Here is a 26,341-nt window from a genome sequence, read left to right on the forward strand (position 1 = left end):
ATTATTTAGTCGACGTCATCCGTAAGGCGCGTACATTATTTAGTCGACGTCGTCCGTAAGGGGCGTACGGGCCTAACGAGCGTCGAAACTAAGCCCGTCGTTAAAATTTTAACGACGGGCTTAGTTTCGACGCCCGTTAGGCCCGTACGCGCCTTACGGACGACGTCGACTAAATAATAAATTATTTAGTCGACGTCGTCCGTAAGGCGCGTACGGGCCTAACGGGCGTCGAAACTAAGCCCGTCGTTAAAATTTTAACGACGGGCTTAGTTTCGACGCTCGTTAGGCCCGTACGCGCCTTACGGACGACGTCGACTAAAATATATATTTTCTGTTTAAAAATATATATTTTTCTGTTTTTAAAAAAATAAAAAAACAATTTAAGTTTATGTTTAAAAAAATGGTCCCTGAGGTTTGATGTGTTTACAAAATTGGTCCCTGAGGTTTGATGAATTTACAAAAATGTTCCCTGGTGTTTCCAGGATTTACAAAAATGGTCCCTGGTCAATTTCTGAAACACAAGGGACCATTTTATTAAATCCTGGAAACACCAGGGACCATTTTTGTAAATTCATCAAACCTCAGGGACCAATTTTGTAAACACATCAAACCTCAGGGACCATTTTTGTAAATTTATCATCCGTAAGGCGCGTACGGGCCTAACGGGCAACGACGGACTTAGTTTCGACGCTCGTTAGGCCCGTACGCGCCTTACGGACGACGTCGACTAAATAATATTTTTTTTATTATTTAGTCGACGTCGTCCGTAAGGCGCGTACGGGCCTAACGAGCGTCGAAACTAAGCCCGTCGTTAAAATTTTAACGACGGGCTTAGTTTCGACGCTCGTTAGGCCCGTACGCGCCTTACGGACGACGTCGACTAAATAATATTTTTTTTATTATTTAGTCGACGTCATCCGTAAGGCGCGTACATTATTTAGTCGACGTCGTCCGTAAGGGGCGTACGGGCCTAACGAGCGTCGAAACTAAGCCCGTCGTTAAAATTTTAACGACGGGCTTAGTTTCGACGCCCGTTAGGCCCGTACGCGCCTTACGGACGACGTCGACTAAATAATATTTTTTTTATTATTTAGTCGACGTCGTCCGTAAGGCGCGTACGGGCCTAACGGGCGTCGAAACTAAGCCCGTCGTTAAAATTTTAACGACGGGCTTAGTTTCGACGCCCGTTAGGCCCGTACGCGCCTTACGGACGACGTCGACTAAAATTTATATTTTCTGTTTAAAAATATATATTTTTCTGTTTTTAAAAAAAAAAAAAACAATTTAAGTTTATGTATAAAAAAATGGTCCCTGAGGTTTGATGTGTTTACAAAATTGGTCCCTGAGGTTTGATGAATTTACAAAAATGGTCCCTGGTGTTTCCAGGATTTACAAAAATGGTCCCTGGTCAATTTCTGAAACAAAAGGGACCATTTTATTAAATCCTGGAAACACCAGGGACCATTTTTGTAAATTCATCAAACCTCAGGGACCGATTTTGTAAACATATCAAACCTCAGGGACCATTTTTGTAAATTTATCATCCGTAAGCCGCGTACGGGCCTAACGGGCAACGACGGACTTAGTTTCGACGCTCGTTAGGCCCGTACGCGCCTTACGGACGACGTCGACTAAATAATATTTTTTTATTATTTAGTCGACGTCGTCCGTAAGGCGCGTACGGGCCTAACGAGCGTCGAAACTAAGCCCGTCGTTAAAATTTTAACGACGGGCTTAGTTTCGACGCTCGTTAGGCCCGTACGCGCCTTACGGACGACGTCGACTAAATAATATTTTTTTTATTATTTAGTCGACGTCATCCGTAAGGCGCGTACATTATTTAGTCGACGTCGTCCGTAAGGGGCGTACGGGCCTAACGAGCGTCGAAACTAAGCCCGTCGTTAAAATTTTAACGACGGGCTTAGTTTCGACGCCCGTTAGGCCCGTACGCGCCTTACGGACGACGTCGACTAAATAATATTTTTTTTATTATTTAGTCGACGTCGTCCGTAAGGCGCGTACGGGCCTAACGGGCGTCGAAACTAAGCCCGTCGTTAAAATTTTAACGACGGGCTTAGTTTCGACGCTCGTTAGGCCCGTACGCGCCTTACGGACGACGTCGACTAAAATTTATATTTTCTGTTTAAAAATATATATTTTTCTGTTTTTTAAAAAAAAAAACAATTTAAGTTTATGTATAAAAAAATGGTCCCTGAGGTTTGATGTGTTTACAAAATTGGTCCCTGAGGTTTGATGAATTTACAAAAATGGTCCCTGGTGTTTCCAGGATTTACAAAAATGGTCCCTGGTCAATTTCTGAAACACAAGGGACCATTTTATTAAATCCTGGAAACACCAGGGACCATTTTTGTAAATTCATCAAACCTCAGGGACCGATTTTGTAAACACATCAAACCTCAGGGACCATTTTTGTAAATTTATCATCCGTAAGGCGCGTACGGGCCTAACGGGCAACGACGGACTTAGTTTCGACGCTCGTTAGGCCCGTACGCGCCTTACGGACGACGTCGACTAAATAATATTTTTTTTATTATTTAGTCGACGTCGTTCGTAAGGCGCGTACGGGCCTAACGGGCAACGACGGACTTAGTTTCGACGCTCGTTAGGCCCGTACGCGCCTTACGGACGACGTCGACTAAATAATACTTTTTTTATTATTTAGTCGACGTCGTCCGTAAGGCGCGTACGGGCCTAACGAGCGTCGAAACTAAACCCGTCGTTAAAATTTTAACGACGGGTTTAGTTTCGACGCTCGTTAGGCCCGTACGCGCCTTACGGACGACGTCGAGTAAATAATATTTTTTTTATTATTTAGTCGACGTCCTCCGTAAGGCGCGTACGGGCCTAACGGGCAACGACGGACTTAGTTTCGACGCTCGTTAGGCCCGTACGCGCCTTACGGACGACGTCGACTAAATAATATTTTTTTTATTATTTAGTCGACGTCGTCCGTAAGGCGCGTACGGGCCTAACGAGCGTCGAAACTAAACCCGTCGTTAAAATTTTAACGACGGGTTTAGTTTCGACGCTCGTTAGGCCCGTACGCGCCTTACGGACGACGTCGAGTAAATAATATTTTTTTTATTATTTAGTCGACGTCGTCCGTAAGGCGCGTACGGGCCTAACGGGCAACGACGGACTTAGTTTCGACGCTCGTTAGGCCCGTACGCGCCTTACGGACGACGTCGACTACATAATAAAAAAATATTATTTAGTCGACGTCGTCCGTAAGGCGCGTACGGGCCTAACGGGCGTCGAAACTAAGCCCGTCGTTGCCCGTAGGCCCATACGCGCCTTACGGATGATAAATTTACAAAAATGGTCCCTGAGGTTTGATGTGTTTACAAAATTGGTCCCTGAGGTTTGATAAGTTTACAAAAAATGGTCCCTGAGGTTTGATAAATTTACAAAAATGGTCACTGTAAACCCTAATCAAACAAATCAAAAAAACACCCCTAATTTACTGTAAACCCTAATCAAACACATCAAACAAACACCCCTAATTCACTGTAAACCCTAATTTACCTATGATACAGCCCTAATTTACGGATAAAATACCAAAAAAATCAAAATTACTTAAATAGGTTGAGTATATACCTCGTTTATACTTCGAATTCGCGTGTATACGGTCGGAAATACGTAGTCGCCTTCGTAGGGGTTCGTATTGGTTTTGTTTGTAATTTGGGGAAGAACATACGCTGCGTAGGGGTTTTCCTGATTTATATCAGAAGCTATACGCAGCGTAGTGACCAATACGAAGCGTATGTGCCTGTCTAAAATTACGATTTAGCCCTTCTATCAGTGCTATACGGGGCTTAATATAAGGGCAAAAAAGTCATTGTGCACCTTTATATACGCGTCGTATTGATCTCTACGATACGTATATAAGAGGTCATCACAATGACCTTTATACCCTTCTGTTTAGCCTATACGAAGCATCTGTAGAAGGGCATAAAGGTCATTATGTTGACAATTAAATACGCATCGTAGAGACCCATACGAAGCGTATTTAAAGGTCCTAAAATGACAATTTTGCCCTTATATTTAGCCTCGTATAGCCCTAAAAGAGGGGCAAAATGGTAATTTAACATGTTTATATTTTCAAACTTCAATTTGGGGGGAAAATTGTCCGCCTTTGACATAGGATGCGTATTGATCAATACGCTGCCTGGGTTTTCTGATTTTACCTTTTTGCCCTTGTTATGAGGCTAAAGGAAGCCAAAAAGAGGGGCTTTATTGTAATTTGGTTAACATACGATGCGTAGGGTTCCCTACGCACCTTAGAAGACCTTTTTTTTTTTTTTTTTCTTGGTTTGTATTTAGAGAAAGTAAAAATAATCCAAAAATTATGTTTATAAAAATTATAAATTATAAATTATAAATTATAAATTATAAATTATAAATTATAAATTATAAATGAATTAAAAATGATAAAAACTTTATAAATTAAAAAATTTCTACAATTTACAAAATTACAAGTTTCCGCTTAATCTTCGATAACATTTAAACTCGGTTCTCTGTCTTTGTCTCGCTTTGATTTAGGATGCATTAACTCGTAGTAGTGCTCTAACTGCGGTGTATACATTTCTTCCCACCGTTTCGCAGCTATTGATCGATGTGCCGACCACATCGGGTTCACTAAAGGCATGGGGTAGTCTCCTTCCAACTTAGCATGTATGAAGTGTCCCCCGTGAACATGTACAAGCGTTATCGCTTGAGGTCGTGGATCTAGTGGGGCATCCGTTAATGGGAAGATGGTAGAGCTCCATTCAATGCTTAGCACGTGGAGGACAATATTATACCTTTGCGCTATGAGAAGCCCTACGTGGGGCATTTCCATCCAGTGACTTTCATCGCACCCTTTCACTGAATGCCATTCGATGCTCTTACGTATTCGTTTAAAGTCTCCTTCGTTATATGTTTCGAATACATGCTTCCAACGCGGTTTGTTATGGTCAATCTCCAGTAGTAAATCTCTACGAATATTGGGCCATGCGTGTTCCGTAAAACCTAACCCGACAGCCACAGACCTGTACCCACAATGACCGTCTGGGGTCACATCTTGTATACGCGATATGTAAGAGCGAAACTCTGATGGAATTTGATTCTTAAACCTCTTAATGCATAACAAGTGCTCGTCCCCTTTTATTAATGGAAAAACCTTATCATCCCTCGTCTCCTTCTTTTTAGAACTTGTTGAACTGTTTGGTTGCATTTTAGGTTTTTCAGACTTCACAAACGAACCAGTTCGACGAGAGCCCTCTGACGGTACGTATGAGCTGTGTCGGGGTAAATCGTACCTATGCTTGGGGGAAGCGGTAATTACGTTGCTGTCCTCGCCATAGGAGCTGTATCTCGCAGCTTGGTCTAACCTCGCAGCTTCATCTAGCCTTTCTTGTACTTTCTTTGATGTAGGCCGACCGCGAGTGTTTTGCTGGACGATCGGTGGTTTCTTGGTTGACGATTTCGGGGTGAAAACCGCTTTTATCTTTGAAAGCATACTCTTTTGTTGAACGGGGGACTGCGCCTCTAAATGTTGCCGCACATTATTGAGCTCTGCTACAATATCGACCTCCTCGTCTACTAGTTTACAAGGGAGCAAGTCAAGCTTGCGCCAGAATACATCTATCTCGTCGAGTTGTATTATACGCCCTGCACAGTTAAGTTAATACGGTGTGAGAAACAGCTAAATCGTACAAAATAACAAAAGGTTTGTTGTTTTAATATTTTTTACCTGTACGGTTGTAGTTTTCCAGTCTACAAGCACACGGCAATCCTTTGCTAAGCCACATATGGCAACCACATGATGCGTTAAGTTTCCGCAACACATCCATCTTCCTCAGTAGCTCTTTTTCCAGCAAATCAAATGCTTCATGGGAAACCTTTCCACGTAGGTTGTCCAACATTCGGTGTCTATGGTGGTTCATCGTTTTTTCGATGCTCTCAGTGAAACTTTTTTGTATTTCATCATACTGAGTTTCAACTATATCAATGATGCATCTTGCTATTCGCTCCAATGAACTGCCGCGCGTAATGTATCTTTTTAAATTTGCGTGCTGGCTCTCAACTCTGTTGGTGGTGCGCTGACCAAAGTTGCGACACTTATCGGTCCACGCATAAACGAACATTTCTTTATAGTCTTTGAGCCAGTTTTCGTAGACGTAATCATAGACACCTGTAAAAATAAAATAATGAAATGTAAAAGCGTGTGTGAAATATAATAGATTGGGTGAGTCGTTTGTTGAAGGAACACTTACTTTCTCGGTTGGCAACCACGAGTCGGTTATACATTTTCTCCAAGTTGTACTTGTACATGGGCTCTGATGAAGATTCGCACAATGTCCGCCAGTACGACATAAATTTCCCCCAATCTTCTTTATCGAACCCTTCCTTGCACTTTCTAGCTATATTTTGTTGGATGTGAAAGTGGCATAGAAGCCTTTTTGCGTCCGGGAATACTTTAGAACACGCGTTTATCAGGGCAAGCTCCCTATCCGTGACTATCACACGCGGCATCATACATTCATGCAATATTGACTTGATCCGCTCAAGCACCCACACGTAGTTACCCCTTCGTTCCTTACAAATAACGGCATGTGCGATACAAAAAGACTTCCCAGTCGACGTCATACCCACAACCTGGACAAATGGCATGTTGTAGAGGTTTGTTTTGTAGGTCGCGTCGATCAACATCACGTGCGGGAATGCACGCCACATAGTGATTGAATAAGGATGAACAAAGAAAATCTCTGTTACGACATCTGTTTTGGGATCTTGTCGGGTGTCGTAAATGAATCGGCGGTCATGCAGCAGGCTTTCCAGTGCCTGAATAGGATTCTTTCCGTCCATTATTGTCGCTCTAATTTTTTGTACCGCATTTTGCACGTCTTTCTGAACGTGCAGGCTGTCGGGGAACTGCTTTCTTAGGGTTTGAAATATGATACGTGGCTCCATGTTTTGAGCAGTTAGCTGCTCCACTAGCTTGTATTCGGCTTTAGTGAATCTTCGCACAAAAGCGTGGCCCAACAGACTCGTCGTAGGTTCGTGGTTATGGTTCGCACAGTCCACTTTTAACTCCCACGTGTCGTTCGTCACGTCCCGGATGGCGAGTAATGAAAACGGGCAGCCGATTTTTTTGCTACCAGCTTTCCTAACTGTTGCTTTACTACGGTGTTCACCACTACGGTCGCACACAAGCCATACCATCCCAGTAGTACCGCCAATATTTTTTGATCGGCGGGTAACAATTACGTAACCATTATCCTTTCCCGTTTCTTGTACCCAATTCTTCAAATCAGTTAGAGACATGAAACGCTAAAAAAGGTTACGTTAATAATAATAATAATAATAATAATAATAATAATAATAATAATAATAATAATAATAATATAATCGAAACTCATACTTTAGGTACTAATTTTTGTCAATTTTCGAAACTTTAGGGACCATTTTTTTCAATTTTAGAAACTTTAGGGACCATTTTTTTCAATTTTAGAAACTTTAGGGACCATTTTTTCAATTTTAGAAACTTTAGGGACCATTTTTTTCAATTTTAGAAACTTTAGGGACCATTTTTGTCAATTTCAGAAACTTTAGGGACCATTTTTGTCAATTTCAGAAACTTTAGGGACCATTTTTTTCAATTTTAGAAACTTCAGGGACCATTTTTGTCAATTTTCAAAAGTTCAGGGACCATTTTTGTAATTTTCGAAAGTTCAGGGACCATTTTTGTCCATTTTCGAAAGTTCAGGGACCATTTTTGTAATTTTCGAAAGTTCAGGGACCATTTTTGTCAATTTTCGAAAGTTCAGGGACTGTTTTGTCAATTTTTGGAAACTTCAGGGACTATTTTCGTAAAATTTGAAACTTCAGGGACTTTTTTTTGTTTTTGGCACTTAACTGGACTAACTGAGTTCTCTAACTCAGTTAGTGGTCCCTTGTATTAAATGCTAACCTAGTTAGGATATAACTATGATTTAACTAACTAAGTTAGGTTTAAACTAACCATTTTAACTATGATTTAACTAACTAAGTTAGGTTTAAACTAACCATTTTAACTAAAAATCAATTTCATGATTCTTTTATTTATTTACAATACTAATTTATTTAAAATATTTTTTTATTAATTTATTTATTTAGAGAAGAAAAATAAATTGTTTATTAACTTAACTTTCTTAACTTGTTTATTTACTAAATCTTATAATTATTTTGTTAATTAATTATAATATTTTTAACAACAACAACAACAACAACAACAACAACAACAATAATAATAATAATAATAATAATAATAATAATAATAACAATAATAATAATATTTATAATTATATTTATAATTAAAGTATTTTAACAATAATAATAATTATTATAATTATATCATTTTTAACTATAATAATAATGATACCTCATTTACTTGAAATGGATTGCTCGGGGTAGATGGTTCATAAAGTGATGTGTTACGGGACTCATAACCATATCCAACTTCATCCCTATATCTATCGTATACACTGTCGTATACACTGTAACCACCGTCACCCCCATATCTATCGTATCCACCGTAGCCCCCATATCCACTGTAACCACCTTCACCCCCGTATCCACCATCACCACCGTATCCACTGTAACTTCCGTATCCACCTTCGTCCCCGTATACCCCATAACCCGGATACGATGGCTGCGACGGGTAATATGGTTCATCAACAGGTGCATTCTCAGCACCGTATCCACTTTGTTGCACGTACGGAGATTCATACCCGTATCCGTAATCTGGACACACTTGATGCACCGGATAATTTGGTTCATCAACAGGTGCATTCTCAGCACCGTATCCACTTTGTTGCACGTACGGAGATTCATACCCGTATCCGTAATCTGGACACACTTGATGCACCGGGTAATTTGGTTCATCAACAGGTGGAGTGGGAGTCTTGTTCAAGTCTGGCAACTGTGTTTCTTGATCAACAGGGACTCCAGACACAACCTCCTCCTCCTCATTGGCAGCATTTGATCCCCATGTGTCGTTAGAATAGCGATTACCGAAATAATTATCCTTCCAAAATGATGACATTTTAACAAGGTTGAACAAAAAACAAACAATTTACTTAAGAAGAAGATGAAGGAAAGCAAAGTATATGAAAAGGAAAGCAAAGTATATATCGGCGTATGGGTAACAGACATGAATGGAGGGATAAATAGACTTTCATCTGGCATGTCAATACGCAGCGTATTGATCCCTACTCACCGTATTACTTTATTCACGTGCCCTGGACAACATCGTATCAGGTCAAATCAGTCTGTCAATACGCTGCGTATTGATCAATACGCACCCTATTTAAGACTGATTTGACATGGTACTAGGTTTGACTGTCTGGTCGTGTACCTACCACTTATATACGCTGCGTATTGGTCAATACGCAGCGTATTCAGGTAACCCTATACGCTGCGTATTGGTCAATACGCAGCGTATCTAAACCCTAAGTGTGCAGATAGCCTGGCTTGGTGTGCAGATAGTGAGAGCCAATAAAAAAAGTGAAGTAATATGTTGCAGTTTTTCATATGCTTTTGTGGAAGGTAACAAATGATGCTTAATCTTTACGTTGATGGTGATATGGAGTTGATCCATGATTTACCAGACTCGTATTTGGAGCAACTAGACAAACAGAAGTGAGCTAGAAAATGGTTTAAAACTGAAAAGGGCATAACTTTCATCACATGTGGAGTTATACGTCTCAACGAGCCGCGCTGTTGGACAAATGCAATAGACAAAGCACGACTCACGGGACCCAATTTCGCCATCTAGAGCTCCGATTTTGAACTCAAGGTTTTCCCTCATTTTACTTATTTTAGTTGGTTTGTAAAAACGTATGGATCTTGAATTAAATAATTATACGTTTATTCAGGCTGTTAACTTGGTGGGAGCCTTATTATTGACAAGAGGTTCATAATGAAGAAGACTTGCCACTGAAGGAACCCCTAGAGCTTGCGTATGGTCGCTCATGGGCTAAGTTACCTCTGATGGTAACTTATAACTGATGAAGAATCAGTGGAACTTGCGTCTGATGGAAAGTTACCTCTGATGAAAATAAAAGGAACTTCCCACCAATCTGGTGAAGATTGATAAAGATTTCTCGTTAAGGAACAAGAGATGCCACAAGTCAGCCTATCATTGGAATAAGACACTCAGTTAAGATATACATAATTATCACTTATGTAAATCACAACAAGATTATGAATACACGAGTCCGCATTGAATTTATTGCCACTTGACCCCATAGCTTCTTGGGTCAATCAGTTAAATGTGAATTCGGTGTGTGCATATTTTAGAGGAAATATGCAAGTAACCCTCTTCATAGCTAGAGTGTTAGCTAGGAAATTGCCTGTAATTTTTTATTGTATTATGAAACATTCAATTTTTATTAATACCTTGTGCTTAAAAGAGTGATAGCTGACATATCGATTAACTAATATTCCATTGCAAACTAACTGATAATCGATCTAGGGTATTCGCTAAGTCTTAGTTTGATTGTGATCCACACAAAGTCAATATTCCAACAAATTTGTGTCCTAGAACATGTAATTCTCTTGGTAGTAACTCAAATGGTATCCATTCATGTTGCAATATCTCTTATAAAGTTTATAAAAATATTGTCCATTCATGGATCCGGTATCCAGAAAAAGAAAGACTAGCAATGAGGTAACAGAACAAAAGATATCATAAAAGTCAAAGCTGAATGAAAAAAAAATTATCAAGAGATCATAAAAAGTTAAAAACCAAACTCATATCAAGAAATTTATAATAAAAAGAAAATTAAAAAAAAAACCAAACAAAGCAAGTCAACCTTCAATCAAGAAACATCATAACATTTAAACTAATGTGTTCTATTTATTTGAATACCATGAAATGATACAAAAGTCCAACCAAATAAATTTTGCTCTATTAGTCACGAATCCAACAATAATACTACTACAATAAATTACATTCGCGCTAGTTAACAAGAACGCAAAGTTCTCAAATGATGACCACGATGGACCACAAAAACTTGTTCATCGTGTGAGATCCCTCTTTCCTCCTTACTTGATGCAACATCATATACCAACAGTTGAAAACATATCAAAACGAATAAGAATTCAAGAACAAGTTTACCACTTTTTGCCTCAATGATCACTCTTCTTTCCCGAACCATAATACTTCTCATACCATCTAACAAACTTCTTCAACCCCGTTTGAAGATCCGTCGTTGGTTTATACCCAAACTCCCTTTGCGCCAAACTAATATTCGCATGAGTAAACGGGACATCACCATTTCTAGGCAACTTCATCACACGTCGTTTCGCTTTCACTTTCAACAACTTCTCCAAAATACTAACAAGATCCGAAACCGGCACAGGCGAAGTATTCCCTAAATTAAAAAATCTAAACTGTGCATCTCCTTTCTTCTTTCCACCACTTCCTGTACTCTTTTCAGTGGTGTCTAAAGCACCTAAACAACCCTTTACAATATCATCAATATACGTAAAATCACGTGCAACCGTTCCATGATTACCCGATTCAAAGACGGGTATTGGTTTTCGTTTCAAGATATCTTTAGTGAAGAAAAAGTAAGTCATGTCCGGTCTACCCCACGATCCAACCGTAAAGAACCTCAAACCCGTTAAAGACAACCCATAGATATGATTATATGTATGCGCGATTTCTTCACCCGCTTTCTTCGTTGCAGCGTATAGGCTCGCGGGTTGATCCGTTCGGTCTTTTTCTGAAAAGGGTACTTTTGTATTCAACCCATAAACAGAACTAGAAGAAGCCCAAACACTTGCAGGCTGTGGATTTGCATTTTTGCATACTTCAAGAACATTAACAAAACCAGCAATGTTACTATGAATATATGATTTTGGATTCTGTATCGCGTATCTAACACTAGCTTGAGCAGCTAAATGCATCTCATGGGTAAAATGTATTACCTCAAAGAGTTTGGTCAGCAAAACCGTGTCGTTTATTTCCCCTTCCACAATGAAAATCCCAATTTTTTCCAACAAATGTTGATGCCCTTTTGTGGGTAGGATCGTAATAATTTACAATTGTCTAACCATAAAACGTAGTCAACACAGCGTTTCAAGGCGGCACTGACATGGATTCCGACGAAACCGGCTGCTCGGATGCCCAAAACAGAGTACCCTGTTTTCAATTGGATGTTGACTGATGAATCGACTGTTTTTTCCCATCTGGGTCCCTATACACACACAGCTCCCAGTTTAACCTAATCCAACAGAGAGTGAGTGGCCATGTAAATGATAGTTATATTAGAAACGTAACGTAGGACACAAAAAGTATTAAGGCGTTGTATATTAATAAAACAAATAGTAAAAAGTAATCTAGTTTAATAAAATGAAAATGTGGATATTGAAGAACCTATAGGGTTTGTATGGATAGCAGCTAACAAACAACTGAGCAATATGCATAGTACATATGATGGAACATACAAATATATACACAGCAATCAAACTACAGTTCTACATTTATGAATAGATAACATACTTAGTTGATAAAAGCAGATAAACTTTCCTGAAAAAGGAACAGGTCAGCAGGTCACTCGTTCAAGGGTATGATATGAAAACTGTTAGGCCTCCTAATCCAAGATCTCACTCAGCTAAAGCAACCAACAGGTGTGCGGAATCCACCTGATGATCAACCACTGTAGATGAAACGCTAGAAAGCAAGGATTTGAGAGAGAAATCAAGAATACACTGAGTATTCTTGATGAAGATGAATGACGTCACTCACACAAAGCGCCGCTAGACAAAACACAATGATTAGGGCACAGAAATTCACACAGAAATCGTTACCTTGTCTATTCCATATTAAAGTATATATACAAGGTGAAACCCGGACTTTCAAGACTAACTAGAAAGCCCGGACAAAACATATAGCACAAAGCTCAGAGCTTTTGCCACAAAACTCAGACAAAAGCTATAACTATTCAAAACTCTGACTAAACAAAATCCTTCCAAAACTTGGACAAATTGTCCCTAGGAACTTCTTGGGACCAACTTTACATAAAACTCTGACCAAGAAATTCCTTCCAAAACTTGGACAAATTGTCCCTGGGAACTTCTTGGGACTAACTTTTGGCACTTGTACAATAAAGACCCTAAATGTTGGAAGACTTGCACTTATCACCAAAAGTGAATTAACAAACTCCCCCTTGATCAGTGCATGGTCTTCATTGAACTTGAGATCTTCAAACTTACATTGGTAGCATGGGAGTCATGCACTTATCACCTAAGGTGCATTAACAAACTCCCCCTTGATCAGTGCATGGTCTTCATTGGTTTTGAGATCTTCATCCTTTCTTCGAGAACTACTTCCTGCCCAGACCTTGTTCTTCACACAGAATAGAACACGATCTTCTTCATTGTAATTTAGAGGCAGGCGCCGAAGCTTTTTCAGATGTGCTTCCCTTAAGTTGGCAAGCCAAATCAGATCCAGCACTTTAGCAATCTCAACCGTCACTTTCTTTCAGAAATCACTGCTTCCCCAGTCTTGAGATGCACGATCCAGACGCACACAGCTTCTCCAAATCTCCCATCTTGAGATGAACGATCCAGACCTGAAACACTTAACCCAGAATTAAGAAACTTGACCCTGGAGACATCGGCCCAAACCTGGATCCCAAAAATAAATTCCAATACCCCAGAATAAACAATTGAAATATTAAACAACCAACATTTAATAACTTATTTAAACAATTTTCACAACCCTAGAGTATTCTTAATAAGATAACTCGCACATAGAAACAAGAAAGCAAAATCTTTTTGTGGTTTTTCAATTTGAACTAAATTAAAGACGTTAAACCTAAGAACATATTTACACTAATTATCTTTTTGTGAAGTCGGAGCAAAGGAATCATATCGGTTTTACTGTCAGTACCCAACACAAGAACCATAGCATTTAAATTTAATCTTTTAGTATGATGTTGACAGTTCAAGACGTTCAACGGTATTGTGGTCCACTTAAGTTTTAGCACGCTTTCGAACACTGTTTTCGAGATATAGAATTAAGTGTCTTAAAGGCTGACAGTAACTATGTTTACCCACCTCAGAATATACTCCCGTATCAAGGTATGCGCGAGAGATCATCTTACTGGTGAGTATACCATTTATCATCTGTTTTTGATGTATAAGCTAATGTGAGATACTCACTTATTTGGATTTCAGATGCAAAGGGCACAGGAGCAAGTCATTTGTGATAGGATCACTTATTGACGATAAACTTGACTCCCGCATGATTTTGTGGGACTTGTGATTGTTTATCACTTATTTGGGTCGAATGCATCATGTATTGAAGATATTTACACGTATGTGTGGTATCATGGAAGATCTAGACTTGCGTCCCCGTTGATTTCCGGTAAAAGAAACAACCATGATACCCAGATGATAAACAGCATAAAGACCACGTATCTCAGAACCTCGGCAATCTATCAAACGAAATTACGGTACCAAGACCATATATCCGAGAGATGCGCCACACGAGTTACGCAGTTCATTATGTTTATATACCAAAGACAAGTTCTTATTTACGCGTAAAACCTACCGAAGCAACGTATAATGAAGCTGTCACATTTAACGGTTACCTTTATATATGTATATAGCCATAGTCCTGCACCAGATACGACTAACCGATGTACTATCATTTCCCTTATATCTCAACACGACTTCATTTTAGATTTTTCAAATGTTTTTGTATTTTTCTGAAAATTTATCCTACAACTAAGTAAAATATTTTTGGAGTTTTTCAATTTTTCGAAAGCGGTAAGAACTGTACAGAAAAGATAAAATAAAGTTTCTATGCGAGTTTTGAAAGCATTTTACTCTGGGTTGATCATGCCAATCATTCGGACCAGATTTTCAAATCTAGCCCGATCGAATGTTTTCGTAAACAGGTCGGCAAGATTATCCAAGGTGTCTACCCTAACCACTTCTATTAAACCCTTGTTTTGGTAAACAGGTCGGCAAGATTATCCAAGGTGCCTACCCTAACCACTTCTATTAAACCCTTCTCAGCACAGTCGCGAATAAAATGATGCCGAACATCTATGTGCTTAGTGTGTGAGTGATTAACTGGATTGTTTGTTATGGAAATGGCAGAGTTGTTATCGACAAGGATAGGAGTTCGAGTAAAATTCAAACCGTAGTCCCTCATTTGCTGCTGAATCCACAAAACCTGAGCACAACAGCTTGAAGCAGCAATGTACTCGGCCTCGCATGTAGATAGAGAAACGGCAACTTGCTTTTTGCATTGCCAAGAGACAAGACGATTTCCAAGAAGTTGTGCGCCGCCAGAGGTTGACTTTCTATTCATCCGGCACCCTCCGAAATCTGCATCAGCATACGCCATCAAATCCAGACCACCTTCAGCTGGATACCACAATCCAAGCTTAGGCGTCCCTTTCAGATATCTGAAAATACGCTTGACAGCTTTCAAGTGCGACTCCTTCGGAGTTGATTGGTACCTAGCACACAAACAAACAGAGAACATAATATCTGGTCGAGAAGCAGTTTGATACATCAATGAACCTATCATTGCTCGATATAGAGTCGGATCCACTTCGGGATCTTTCTCATCATCGGGATTGCAGGAGTTTGAAGATTGTTTCCCAAATTTGATTGAATCTCCCCCTCAGCATGTGCATTACTACTAGAAGCTCCACCATTGCCAGAAGACGCATCAACATTTGGATATGCTGAAAAGTCAACGTATAGATCTCCACTTGTAGTTTGAGCAGCTGCATTAGGGATCTGCTCAGCAACAACATCATTTACGGTCGAAGAATCAGCGACTGGAACACTCGAAGACACATTAGTAGGAATACTTGCTCTCCAGCTCGCATCCACTTCATCTTTGTTCACAAGATGTGTGTATACAACCTCCGAATCTTCTTCTGAAACATCAGGAAGATCAAACGAATCAAATAATTTATCATAATCATAACCGCTTTTGGGACCGAATTCGGACGGTGGAGGATCGAAACTCAAAGGAGTTATATCAAACACGATCTCTACTGTTCGCTTCTTGATGTTATAAACGCGTTTGTTTGGAGTTCCATTGGCATAACCCAAAAAGAACCCAATTTCACCAACTTCCCCCATTTTCAGAGTATCTTTGGTGCGTTTGATAACACACTTAATCCCAAAAGGCTGAAAACCAGATAGGTTCGGTTTCCTGTTTTCAAGTAATTCATAACAAGTTTATCTTCTCTTTTGACAGTAAGCACATGATTTAACACATAACATGCAGTGTTCACCGCCTCGGCCCAGAAGAAAATTGGCAATTTTGATTCAGAAAGCATAGTGCGGGCCGCCTCAATTAGGGTACGATTCTTCCGTTCTGCAACTCCGTTTTGTTGAGGAACATATGGAGCGCTGAACTGATGAATTATTCCCATTTCCCGACATAACTCATCCATATACTGATTTTTAAACTCAGTGCCGTTGTCACTTCGGATTTTCTTAATAGGAAGTGAATAATTTTTCTCAAGTTGTTTGAATAAGTCTCTTAAAATACCAGCGGTTTGATCCTTTGTTTTTAAGAAAAATACCCATGAATAACGTGAGAAATCGTCAGTGACAACTAGGCAATAAGACATGCCACCAATGCTAGCAACATGGATCGGGCCAAAAATATCCATGTGAAGCAACTCAAGTGGTTTTGGGATTGAGTTAACTGTTTTCGGTTTATGAGGCTTTCGTTTGATTTTTCCTTTTTCACATGATTAACATTTGTTGTGCATATTGAAACTACGTAAAGGAACCCCCAACACTAAGTTGTTTTTCACTAAGTGGTTCATTTTTCGCAGATGCACGTGGCCCATTCTCCTATGCCAGAGATACGATTGATCTTCAGTCGCCTTTGAAAGTAAACAAGTCATTGGAGCAGATGAGTTAACCAACGGGCGCATGTCCATGACATATGTGTTATTCACCCTTGGAGCCCTCATAACGATCCAATCTTCAGGAACAACAAATCCCGGACGCAAAACGAAGCAAGCTTTATCAGTGAACAACATCGTGTACTTGTTATCACAGATTTGAGAAACCGACATCAAGTTATGCTTCAGTTCTTCAACGTAGTTCACTTTATGCAGCGTGATTTTTCCTTTTGACACAGAGCCTTCACCGGTGATATAACCACCCTTTTCACCGGCAAAATTCACATAACCACCACGAAATTGTTTAAAATTGTTCAATAATTCTTTATTTCCTGTCATGTGTCTGGAACAGCCACTATCGATATACCAAATATAGATAGCCCTCTTCAGCTGCTCCTACACTCCCCAACAAAAATTTAGTTAGAGTGTGGGACCTAAGCCATGATGGTCTTGGGTCGTCCTGATTCGTCAACATAAGAAAACTCTTTGAAATAACCATCATCGTCTCTGTGTCCACCATTTCCATTTCGGAAATTGTTGGAATGAGTCCCCGTAAATCGTGGATTATATGGAGTTGATGATCTGTTGGTATAACCAGAGTTTCCATACCCTCGGCTTCCATAGTTTTGGTAATTGTAATTTTGATTCCTGGGAGGCTCAAAATTCCTACCAAATCTAGGAGCATCTTCGTGTCTTGAGAATGATCGTGGATGATTATCCGAATGCGGTCTTTGATTTGGAAATCGGGGGGGTGATGCATTTCGATCATTCACGAATCTGTTCTGTGCATGAGGTCTAGCATAGTTGTTGTTCGAACCTCCAGAACGTTTGTCATTCTCAACTCCTTGAAAGGTGACATGATTTTGTCGTCTGTGAGGGGTTTTCTCACGAGTATCATGTCTTTGAGGTACATTTTCTGATCTGTCCCCACGGTTAATAGTGGGTTTCTCCTCTTGATCCTGATTTTGTTGTGATTTAACATTTGGTTTAACAACTGGTTTTACTTCTTGTTTAATCACTTTGTTTTTCTCAACCTTTTGATTTTTACCATTTTTCTTTTCAACATTAACTGATTCATATTGTGGTTTGTCAACAAAAGGTTTCTTTTGATCAGGATCAACAAGTGATTTACCCCTGTCATCTGGACAGTCTGCTGCTAAGTGTCCCTTCCCACGACACTTGTAGCATTTGCGAATTTTCGCAGCGTTCTTCGGACGTTCCTCATGATCGGTCGAAGATGAAGAGGCATTGGTGGGATTTTTCAAAATTTGGTTCACAAACTGAGAGTTGGAACCTGTTTCAATTTTTACATCTTCTTTGATAAAATCCTCCCCTTTAACAAACTCGATTTTAGGGACATTTTTCAAGGCCTTTTTATTTTTCCCACGTGACTTTGGTTTTGATTTCTCATTTTGAACTTGATTGAAAATTTCCAAAATCTTGTTGCTTATCAAATTTTCAATGTTTTCAAGGTTCACCTCATTTTTCTTAGAAATTCCACTCTTCTTCGACTGATCTGAGTCTGTAACTTCATTTGGCTCAGATTCTGACTCACTTTGTGGTTCAACTGTCAGAGGATTCGTTGGCACAAAGTTTGCCAATTCAGGATCAATGCTTGGCATCGATGTATAGTTATGGTTTACCGGAGGAGGCACCTTGGTATAACCAACGCCAAACATTTCTTCCTCAGATTCTTTGAGACGTTGGCTGTTAATACAGAAATTCATCACTTCAGATGAATCCCTGAATTTTTCAATCTTTCGTTGCAAATCTAAAATCAGATTATCTTTTTCCAAAATGATTTTGTTCTTTTCCAAAACAGAATTTTGACTTATTTTCAAGTTCGGATTTTAATTCCTGATTTTTAAGATTTCCCTTAGCCACAAGTCTCTCAAATTCAGAGATATCATTTTTCAGCGCTTTTTTCTTAATTCGCTGTTCTTTATCCGAATTAGACAAAACCGCAATGAGTTCTCTGGATTTTTCTAAATCTGCAATTAAGTTTGTGTTATGAAGTGCATATCTATCAATCTTAGTCACAAACTCAACACATCTAGCACATCGCTTATCTACAGAAGATGATTTTACCTCAATGCCATCCATGAATGCACAAGTCTCGTTTTCTACGGAGTTTTCTTCCAACCTTTTAGCTTCTGCATCCGCAAATTGCTGCATTTCAGCTGTGGAGATGTTGAATTCAAAGCGTTCTCCTTTTTCTCCATCTTCTGTCTTGCTAGGCTTGCTAGGCCTCTCAATAGTCTCTTCGATCGAAGGACTTTCATTCTCAGCAACATTCACCGAATCCAACTCTTCCCCAAGAACTTCAGCTACAACCGCAAGCTCCTCAATACTAGTCTCTTCTACAACTTCTTCATACACTTCTTCGTTCACAATTTCTGCTATAAATGCTTGTGACACAATTGCTCCTGAGATGTCTTCCAAAGCACAACCCCAGTCATAAGGTTCGGTCACACTCTGTAGAGGTTGAGCCACCATAGCATTGTTTGTCGAAGGTGTAAGATTTTCAGACCCACTTGAACGAGCACTTGAGTTGGAGGCAACATTTGATGCATTGTTTTGAGGTCTTGAATTGTTTCCTCGGGAGTTGTTGTCTCTGTCAGATCTTTCCATCTTCGGCTTTCGACAATCACGTGCGAAATGCCCGTAGATCCCACAGTTGTAACACTTTACCTTTGACATGTCAACCCCCATTCGAGTCTTTAACCTAATCCAACAGAGAGTGAGTGGCCATGTAAAAGATAGTTATATTAGAAACGTAACGTAGGACACAAAAAGTATTAAGGCGTTGTATATTAATAAAACAAATAGTAAAAAGTAATCTAGTTTAATAAAATGAAAATGTGGATATTGAAGAACCTATAGGGTTTGTATGGATAACAGCTAACAACTGAGCAATATGCATAGTACATATGATGGAACATACAAATATATACACAGCAATCAAACTACAGTTCTACATTTATGAACAGATAACATACTTAGTTGATAAAAGCACATAAACTTTCCTGAAAAAGGAACAGGTCAGCAGGTCACTCGTTCAAGGGTATGATATGAAAACATAAAGGACAAAACTCGCCAATTTTGAACATAAAGGACAACGCCTGAAAATGAGTATAAAGATAAAGGATAATCCCTGAAATTCACTCTTGATTTTAAGGAGCTACAATGAAACTACGGCCTTTGAAAGTTCCCTAGTCAGATTTCAGTTTATTTGATCCCTTTTACGTATTTATTGATTATCCAAAGTAGATTCTAATTCATGACTTCTTAACTTGAGAAGTACACTAATGATTCTAGTTTTTGTTTACTGGATTTCGGTGTTTTAATTCCCTTTTACTAACGTATTATATAGAACGAAAGGGGACAAGGATTATAGATTTTGGAGTTACAAAACTCCTCTTACTACTTTCATTTCACTGAATTAATCATAAAAAAGTTATTTAGGCAGCTCAACTAGGAACATGTATTAAGGGGGTGGTATACCTACGCGATTGTGTTTGTTTACCCTACATCAGGCCAAAAAATTAATCGAATTTATGCCTTTTGAATTACAGTTAATATTAAAATTAAACACTGAATGAAAACTAAAACAAAGTCGAAGGGTTAAATATGCCAATCATACAAACTTCAAATTAGTTTATGGTCATTCAAGCTCAATAAAACAATTTCTTTAATCAGACTATGGTGTGACATAGCAATAAAACAATTATCTATATATTAACCAATGTGCAACTTGGCATTATTAATTATAATATAATCCATGAAATATTATAAAAAGTAGTAACCAAGTCGTTATGTGGTGAAAGTTATACATACCTACGCATTACCTACACATTACCTACTTTTTATAATATTAGTGTATGAATAATTAATCCATGAAATATTATAAAAAGTAATAACCAAGTCGTTATGTGGTGACAGCTACACATACCTACACTACCTACTCCTTACAAAATAGTCGTTAAAATATGTTGATAAAATATTAAGGGTCCGGAAGATGTATTAGTGTAGGAATATTAGAAAATAATCTTGACTATCAATTAAGTAATTAAGGGTTTTGATTAAATGGGTCGAATTGAAAAAAAAAACTAGAGGCGCGTGAGATTGTTTAAGGGTATTCTAGTCAATTAAAAACAATAGTTTTTCTCTCTTCCAATTCTCCCCCATTTTTAAAATGTTAATAAGTCTTTCATACGGCATTATTTTTTTAATAAAAATTGCACCATAAAAACAAGTGTTTTTTATCTTCAAAACGAGCATACTATTGTTATACTTTTGAATTTTTTTCTTCAAAAACCCAGATATTTAAAAAGCAATGGACAAAAAACATTTTTTTATTCTTTTGTAAACACAGTGGACAAAAAAAACACACACAAAAATGTTTTTTATTCTTTTGTAAAACGTAATGGACAAACAACATTGTTTTTCATTCTTTTGTAAAACGTAATGGACAAAAAACACACAAAAATGATTTTTTTTTGTAAAACGCAATAAACAAAAAACACACAAAAATTGTGTTTAATTTTCATTTTTTTTTTTTGTAAAACGCAATGGAGTAAAAACAAAATTAAAAAAAAAATGGGAATGAAGTAAGACACTATTAAAAAACATAAATTGAAAAAATAATCATTTATTTGAGTATATTTTCAAATAATCTAAGTTATGCGTTTTAGCAATGTAATGCATTTTAGAAATTAATGATGACCTGATTGATATCTCAATAGGAGAAGATAAAACCATTAACTTGTCATCATCTTCAAAGTCGGTGGTGCTTTATATTGATTGATCTCCAAAATTTGTGAAGAGATATGAGATAAACATTTGGAGAATTTGCAAAGGTTTCTAGAAATGGGCACTTGGCAAAGAAATTGTCTTTGTACACATGTATAGAAGTTTTCTTGCGTGAGGAATCCGTAGTCCACAATATGAACGGAAAGAGACGACACCAGCGTTGGCGGAGGGGTTGGTGTCGGAGTGGTGGTGGTATGGAGATGGTGGGATGAAGTATATATGATCTAGGTTTTTTAGATTAGGGTTAAATGGGACTAGTTTGTGTTTGACGAAATGTCCCTCCCAAGTTTTTTATGTTTGTCATGTGTCACTCTATTATTGCTTCCTCTCCTTCTCTTCGAAAACCAACTTTCTATTTGATTATCTCTCAAAATATTAAAATCACAATATACCAAATGCCCCAATAACAATACCTAAATGTGTATGCAGAAATCTTTTGAAGACGATATAAGTTACCAATTTATATTAGTTTGGGCAATTTCACAACAAAATAGGATGCTCAGGTAATTTATAATTTCGTGTGTAAAAAATAGGAAGTTCAATAGCAGATAAAGTAATTTTCATCATAAAAACAAGACGATTACAGATTAATGGCATGTAGACGAGCAAGCAACAAGCAGATTTTAAGAATATAATAATAAGTCAGTTTTTATTAATTATTACTATAACTTCTCAGTTATATGCCTGTCCACTATGCAAAATAATATTATAAGAATTTGTTGAAATGTCTGTAAAAAGTATCTTCTTTTGAAAAATAGTGACTTTTTTCCTGAAGGCAAAACAATTAATACATATTAGTGTCGGCAACTTAATATAAAGTGTACGCCTTCATTTGATAAAGATAATCAATTACTCCATTATTAAAAAGGATTATTAAAATTAATTGGTTATTTCTTATCTCGAGGCGCACCTTGAGGCGTGTCGCCTCAGCCGTTTTTTAAAACCATGTCTATAATGATGACTTTTCAAGCTCAAATTGATAACGAGGTCAATGATTTTAGATTTTGGAGTTACAAAGCTCCTCTAACTTCTTTCATTTCACTGAATTAACAATAAAATATGTTATTTAGGTGGCTCAACTGGGAACATGTATCAAGGGGGTGGTATAACTGTGCAATTGTTTGTTCGTTTACAATAAATCATGTTAAAAAATGAAAGGCATCTAGCCTTTTGATTCACAATTGTAGGTCCCTCTCGGAGGATCGAGAACAAACCTAAACCTTGTTATACTAACTCACTAGCGAGTGCGGAATCCAAGCTAGCAAGCAAACCGGGATGATGCAAGAACAAACACAAGAACACACAAGACTCAACGATTAACACCACTTGTATTAATGCGTATGAAAGATTCCGGTTACAAGCACAATGTTTACAATCAGTTTGCAAACTCTCAAGTGTGTGTGTGTGTGTTTTCAGCAGAAAATACTCTCTATCTCTTGGGTGTGCATCTATCTAACACAACACACTGCATGGGTATATATATACCCATACACAGCAGGTCTGATCGAAGGATCCGATAGATGGTCCGAAGGATCATCTATCGAAGACAAGGTGTTCGAATGATCAGCAAGGACCTCGAAGGATGATCCTTCGAGGTCTAACAATCGAGGCATATCTTTCGATCACCTCGAAGGATCCACAGTATCCTTCGAGGAGCTATCCTTCGATACAGATAAACAAACATATTACTAACTTATTGGCCAAGTCAAACTAGGAGGATAGTTGACTTGGTCAATTTACAGGACTGACAAGGACATTGTTTACATACAGACCGAATACAGACAAAGTACAGACACAAGTGCACCAACAAACTCCCCCTTGGCTGTAGCTTTGTCTTGATCTTCTATAGATGTAGACTCGTTTCGAACTTCGACGGTCTTTGGTCTTAGAGTTCCCAAAACTCTGATGTCCTTTCAAGTCTTCAATGTCGGAGGATCTTCAAAGTCTTCACGTCTTGAAAGCAGAGAGTGTATCAACAAACTACCCGGTATCATGTAGGAAGTGTGTTAACAAACTCCCCCTTAACATAAGCTCTCCCTTGAGTTATGCTCGTGAAATACTTTAACTTTATGAAGTGAGATCCTTGAGGTGTTGATGATGGTCAGCGGCAACTCGATCATCTTCATCATTTGAGCGCCTTCACATCGTGTCTTCATTCCGAAGCTTGTCATCGACCATGTTCTCCTAGCCTTTAGAATCTGCACATGCAAGAAATCTAAACGCATAAAGATTTAGTCAATTCGGTTTTCGTTCAGGTTTCAGGCAACGAAGACTAGAGTTCCAACATCGTACGATCGAAAATAAAGTAGAAATAAAATCTTTTTGGAATTTTTGAATTTTTCAAAGGTAAAGACTGAAAGCAGTAAATAAATATGTACAGCCATTCTTTTTGCGAGTTTCGAGGGTAAGAGAGTCATATCAGTGTACGGTCATGCCAAAACACTCTTGTTGTTCAGTTAGTTAACATTAAGATAAACATTCTATAACAATTACCGGTATTGTTGTCCACTTAAGCTCAACTTATCAGATGTAATCATGATTAGAGGATACGTTAAGGTATGATTTATACTTACTGACCGGTGTTCATCCACATCACGACACATTCCCGTATCAAGGTATGCACGAGGGTTCATCTTACCGGTGAGTATACCGATTATCATCTGTTTGACCGTATATAGATGTGAGATTCTCACTTATTTTGATTTGAAAACAAGCCCTATGTGATATAATCACTTATTGATGAGGAACTTGATTTTCATATGCATGAGGGCACAGGAGCAAGTCCGTGAACAGGTCAGTACTTCCGTACAGCAGAGAGACGAACTTGACTCCCGGATAGATGTGATATTTTATCACTTATTTGATTTGGACATGTGATTGTTTATCACTTATTGAGGTCGAGTGCAATATGTATTATGTACACGTATGTATAGTATCATGGAAGATCTTAGACTTAGTCTATTTATAGAAGCAACCATGATACCCAGATGATAAGCAGCATAAAGACCAAATATCTCAGAACCTCGGCAATCTATCAAACGAAATTTCGGTACTAAGACCATATGCCAATGAATGGTTCCCACCTGGTCTTCAGTCGGTTTAAGATTTATATCACCCTGCACACTTTAAAATGATTGTGAGCCTACCGATACATCTTATATAGAGCTGCTTATCGTTTTTCATTTAGGGTTTAAAGAGATTTGGATAGACCACTGATGTACTATCATTTTCTCTTTTGCTCGCCAGGAAACTCATTTTTTATTTTCTATTGTTTTTGTGTTTTTGAAATTTTTCGATGTTTTTGGATTTTCAGATTTTTGGATTTACTCCCCCTAAAATCAATAAACTAAGACAAATTTAAAAATACAAGGATATTTACAAAAATGATTTTCCGATGTTGACTCTACTCTTGTTTGACCTTAATGCCGTTTACCAATAATAAAAAGTCAAATCTTGATTTGTCAAACGCTTTGGTAAACAAGTCGGCACGTTGGTCATCGGTGTGGACCTTAACAACATCGATTAATCTTTTCTCAAAGCAATCACGTATGAAGTGATATTTGATTTCGATGTGTTTGGTCTTTGAATGCTGCACAGGATTTCTAGTGATCTGTAATGCAGCAGAATTATCAACGTAAATAGGTGTAGTTAGGAATTCAAAACCGTAGTCCCGCAATTGTTGTTGGATCCACAGAACCTGGGAGCAACAACTTGAGGCAGCAATGTATTCAGCTTCGCATGTTGATGTAGCGACGCACGTCTGCTTTTTGCATTGCCATGTGACTAGGCGATTTTCTAAAAACTGACATCCAGCCGTTGTGGATTTGCCGTCGATTTTGCATCCGCCAAAATCAGAATCACTGAAAGCTACCAATTCAAAGTTATTATCCCTAGGGTACCACAGACCGGTGTTCGGGTAAGCCTTCAAATAACGAAAAATCCTTTTTAACAGCAGCAAGATGTGAGGCCTTCGGATTAACTTGATATCTGGCAAGCAGGCATGTTGGGAACATTATGTCTGGCCTTGATGTTGTGAGGTACATAAGAGATCCGATCATTGCGCGATAGTTTGAGGGGCTAACAGCTTCACCCTTCAAGTCAGGAGTAATTCCGTGATTAGTTGGCAATGGGGTACCAATGGGCGTTGCATCAGACATCTGAAACCGGTTCAGGATGTCACCAACATATTTAGTCTGATGGATGAATATCCCAGACTCTATTTGTTGCACTTGTAGGCCCAAGAAGAAGGTCATTTCCCCCATAACACTCATCTCGAATTTATCCTGCATAATGCGCTCGAATTCCCTACACAAGACATCATTAGTAGAACCAAAAATAATATCATCAACATATACCTGTACCAGAAGAAGATCTCCATCTTGTTCTTTGATGAAAAGAGTACAGTCGATAAGACCTCTACGAAAACCGTTCTCCAGCAGATAGTGTGATAAGGTTGCATACCAAGCTCGCGGTGCTTGATGTAGACCATAGAGAGCTTTGTTGAGCAACCAAACCCGATCGGGATGGATAGGATCTTCAAAACCTGGAGGCTGTTCGACATACACCTCTTCTTCTACCACACCATG

General features: G+C 38.5%; 1 protein-coding gene and 1 pseudogene across 1 annotated transcript; both read right to left on the reverse strand.

Moving 5' to 3' along the window:
- Window positions 1–4,507: 4,507 nt before the first annotated feature.
- LOC110902322 (PKS-NRPS hybrid synthetase CHGG_01239-like) lies at window positions 4,508–9,040 on the reverse strand. The gene is made up of 4 exons (XM_035982454.1): window positions 8,426–9,040; window positions 6,279–7,335; window positions 5,756–6,196; window positions 4,508–5,673 (listed from the first exon to the last, which is right to left on the reverse strand). The coding sequence occupies exons 2-4, from the start codon at window positions 7,327–7,329 to the stop codon at window positions 4,508–4,510; spliced, it is 2,658 nt and encodes an 885-aa protein (XP_035838347.1). The 5' UTR covers window positions 7,330–7,335; window positions 8,426–9,040.
- Window positions 9,041–10,860: 1,820 nt separating this feature from the next.
- LOC110902320 lies at window positions 10,861–19,655 on the reverse strand (annotated as a pseudogene).
- Between the last annotated feature and the right edge of the window lie 6,686 nt (window positions 19,656–26,341).

This window comes from Helianthus annuus, chromosome 13 (genome assembly GCF_002127325.2).
Source record: "Helianthus annuus cultivar XRQ/B chromosome 13, HanXRQr2.0-SUNRISE, whole genome shotgun sequence".
In the NCBI taxonomy this organism is placed as follows: Eukaryota; Viridiplantae; Streptophyta; class Magnoliopsida; order Asterales; family Asteraceae; genus Helianthus; species Helianthus annuus.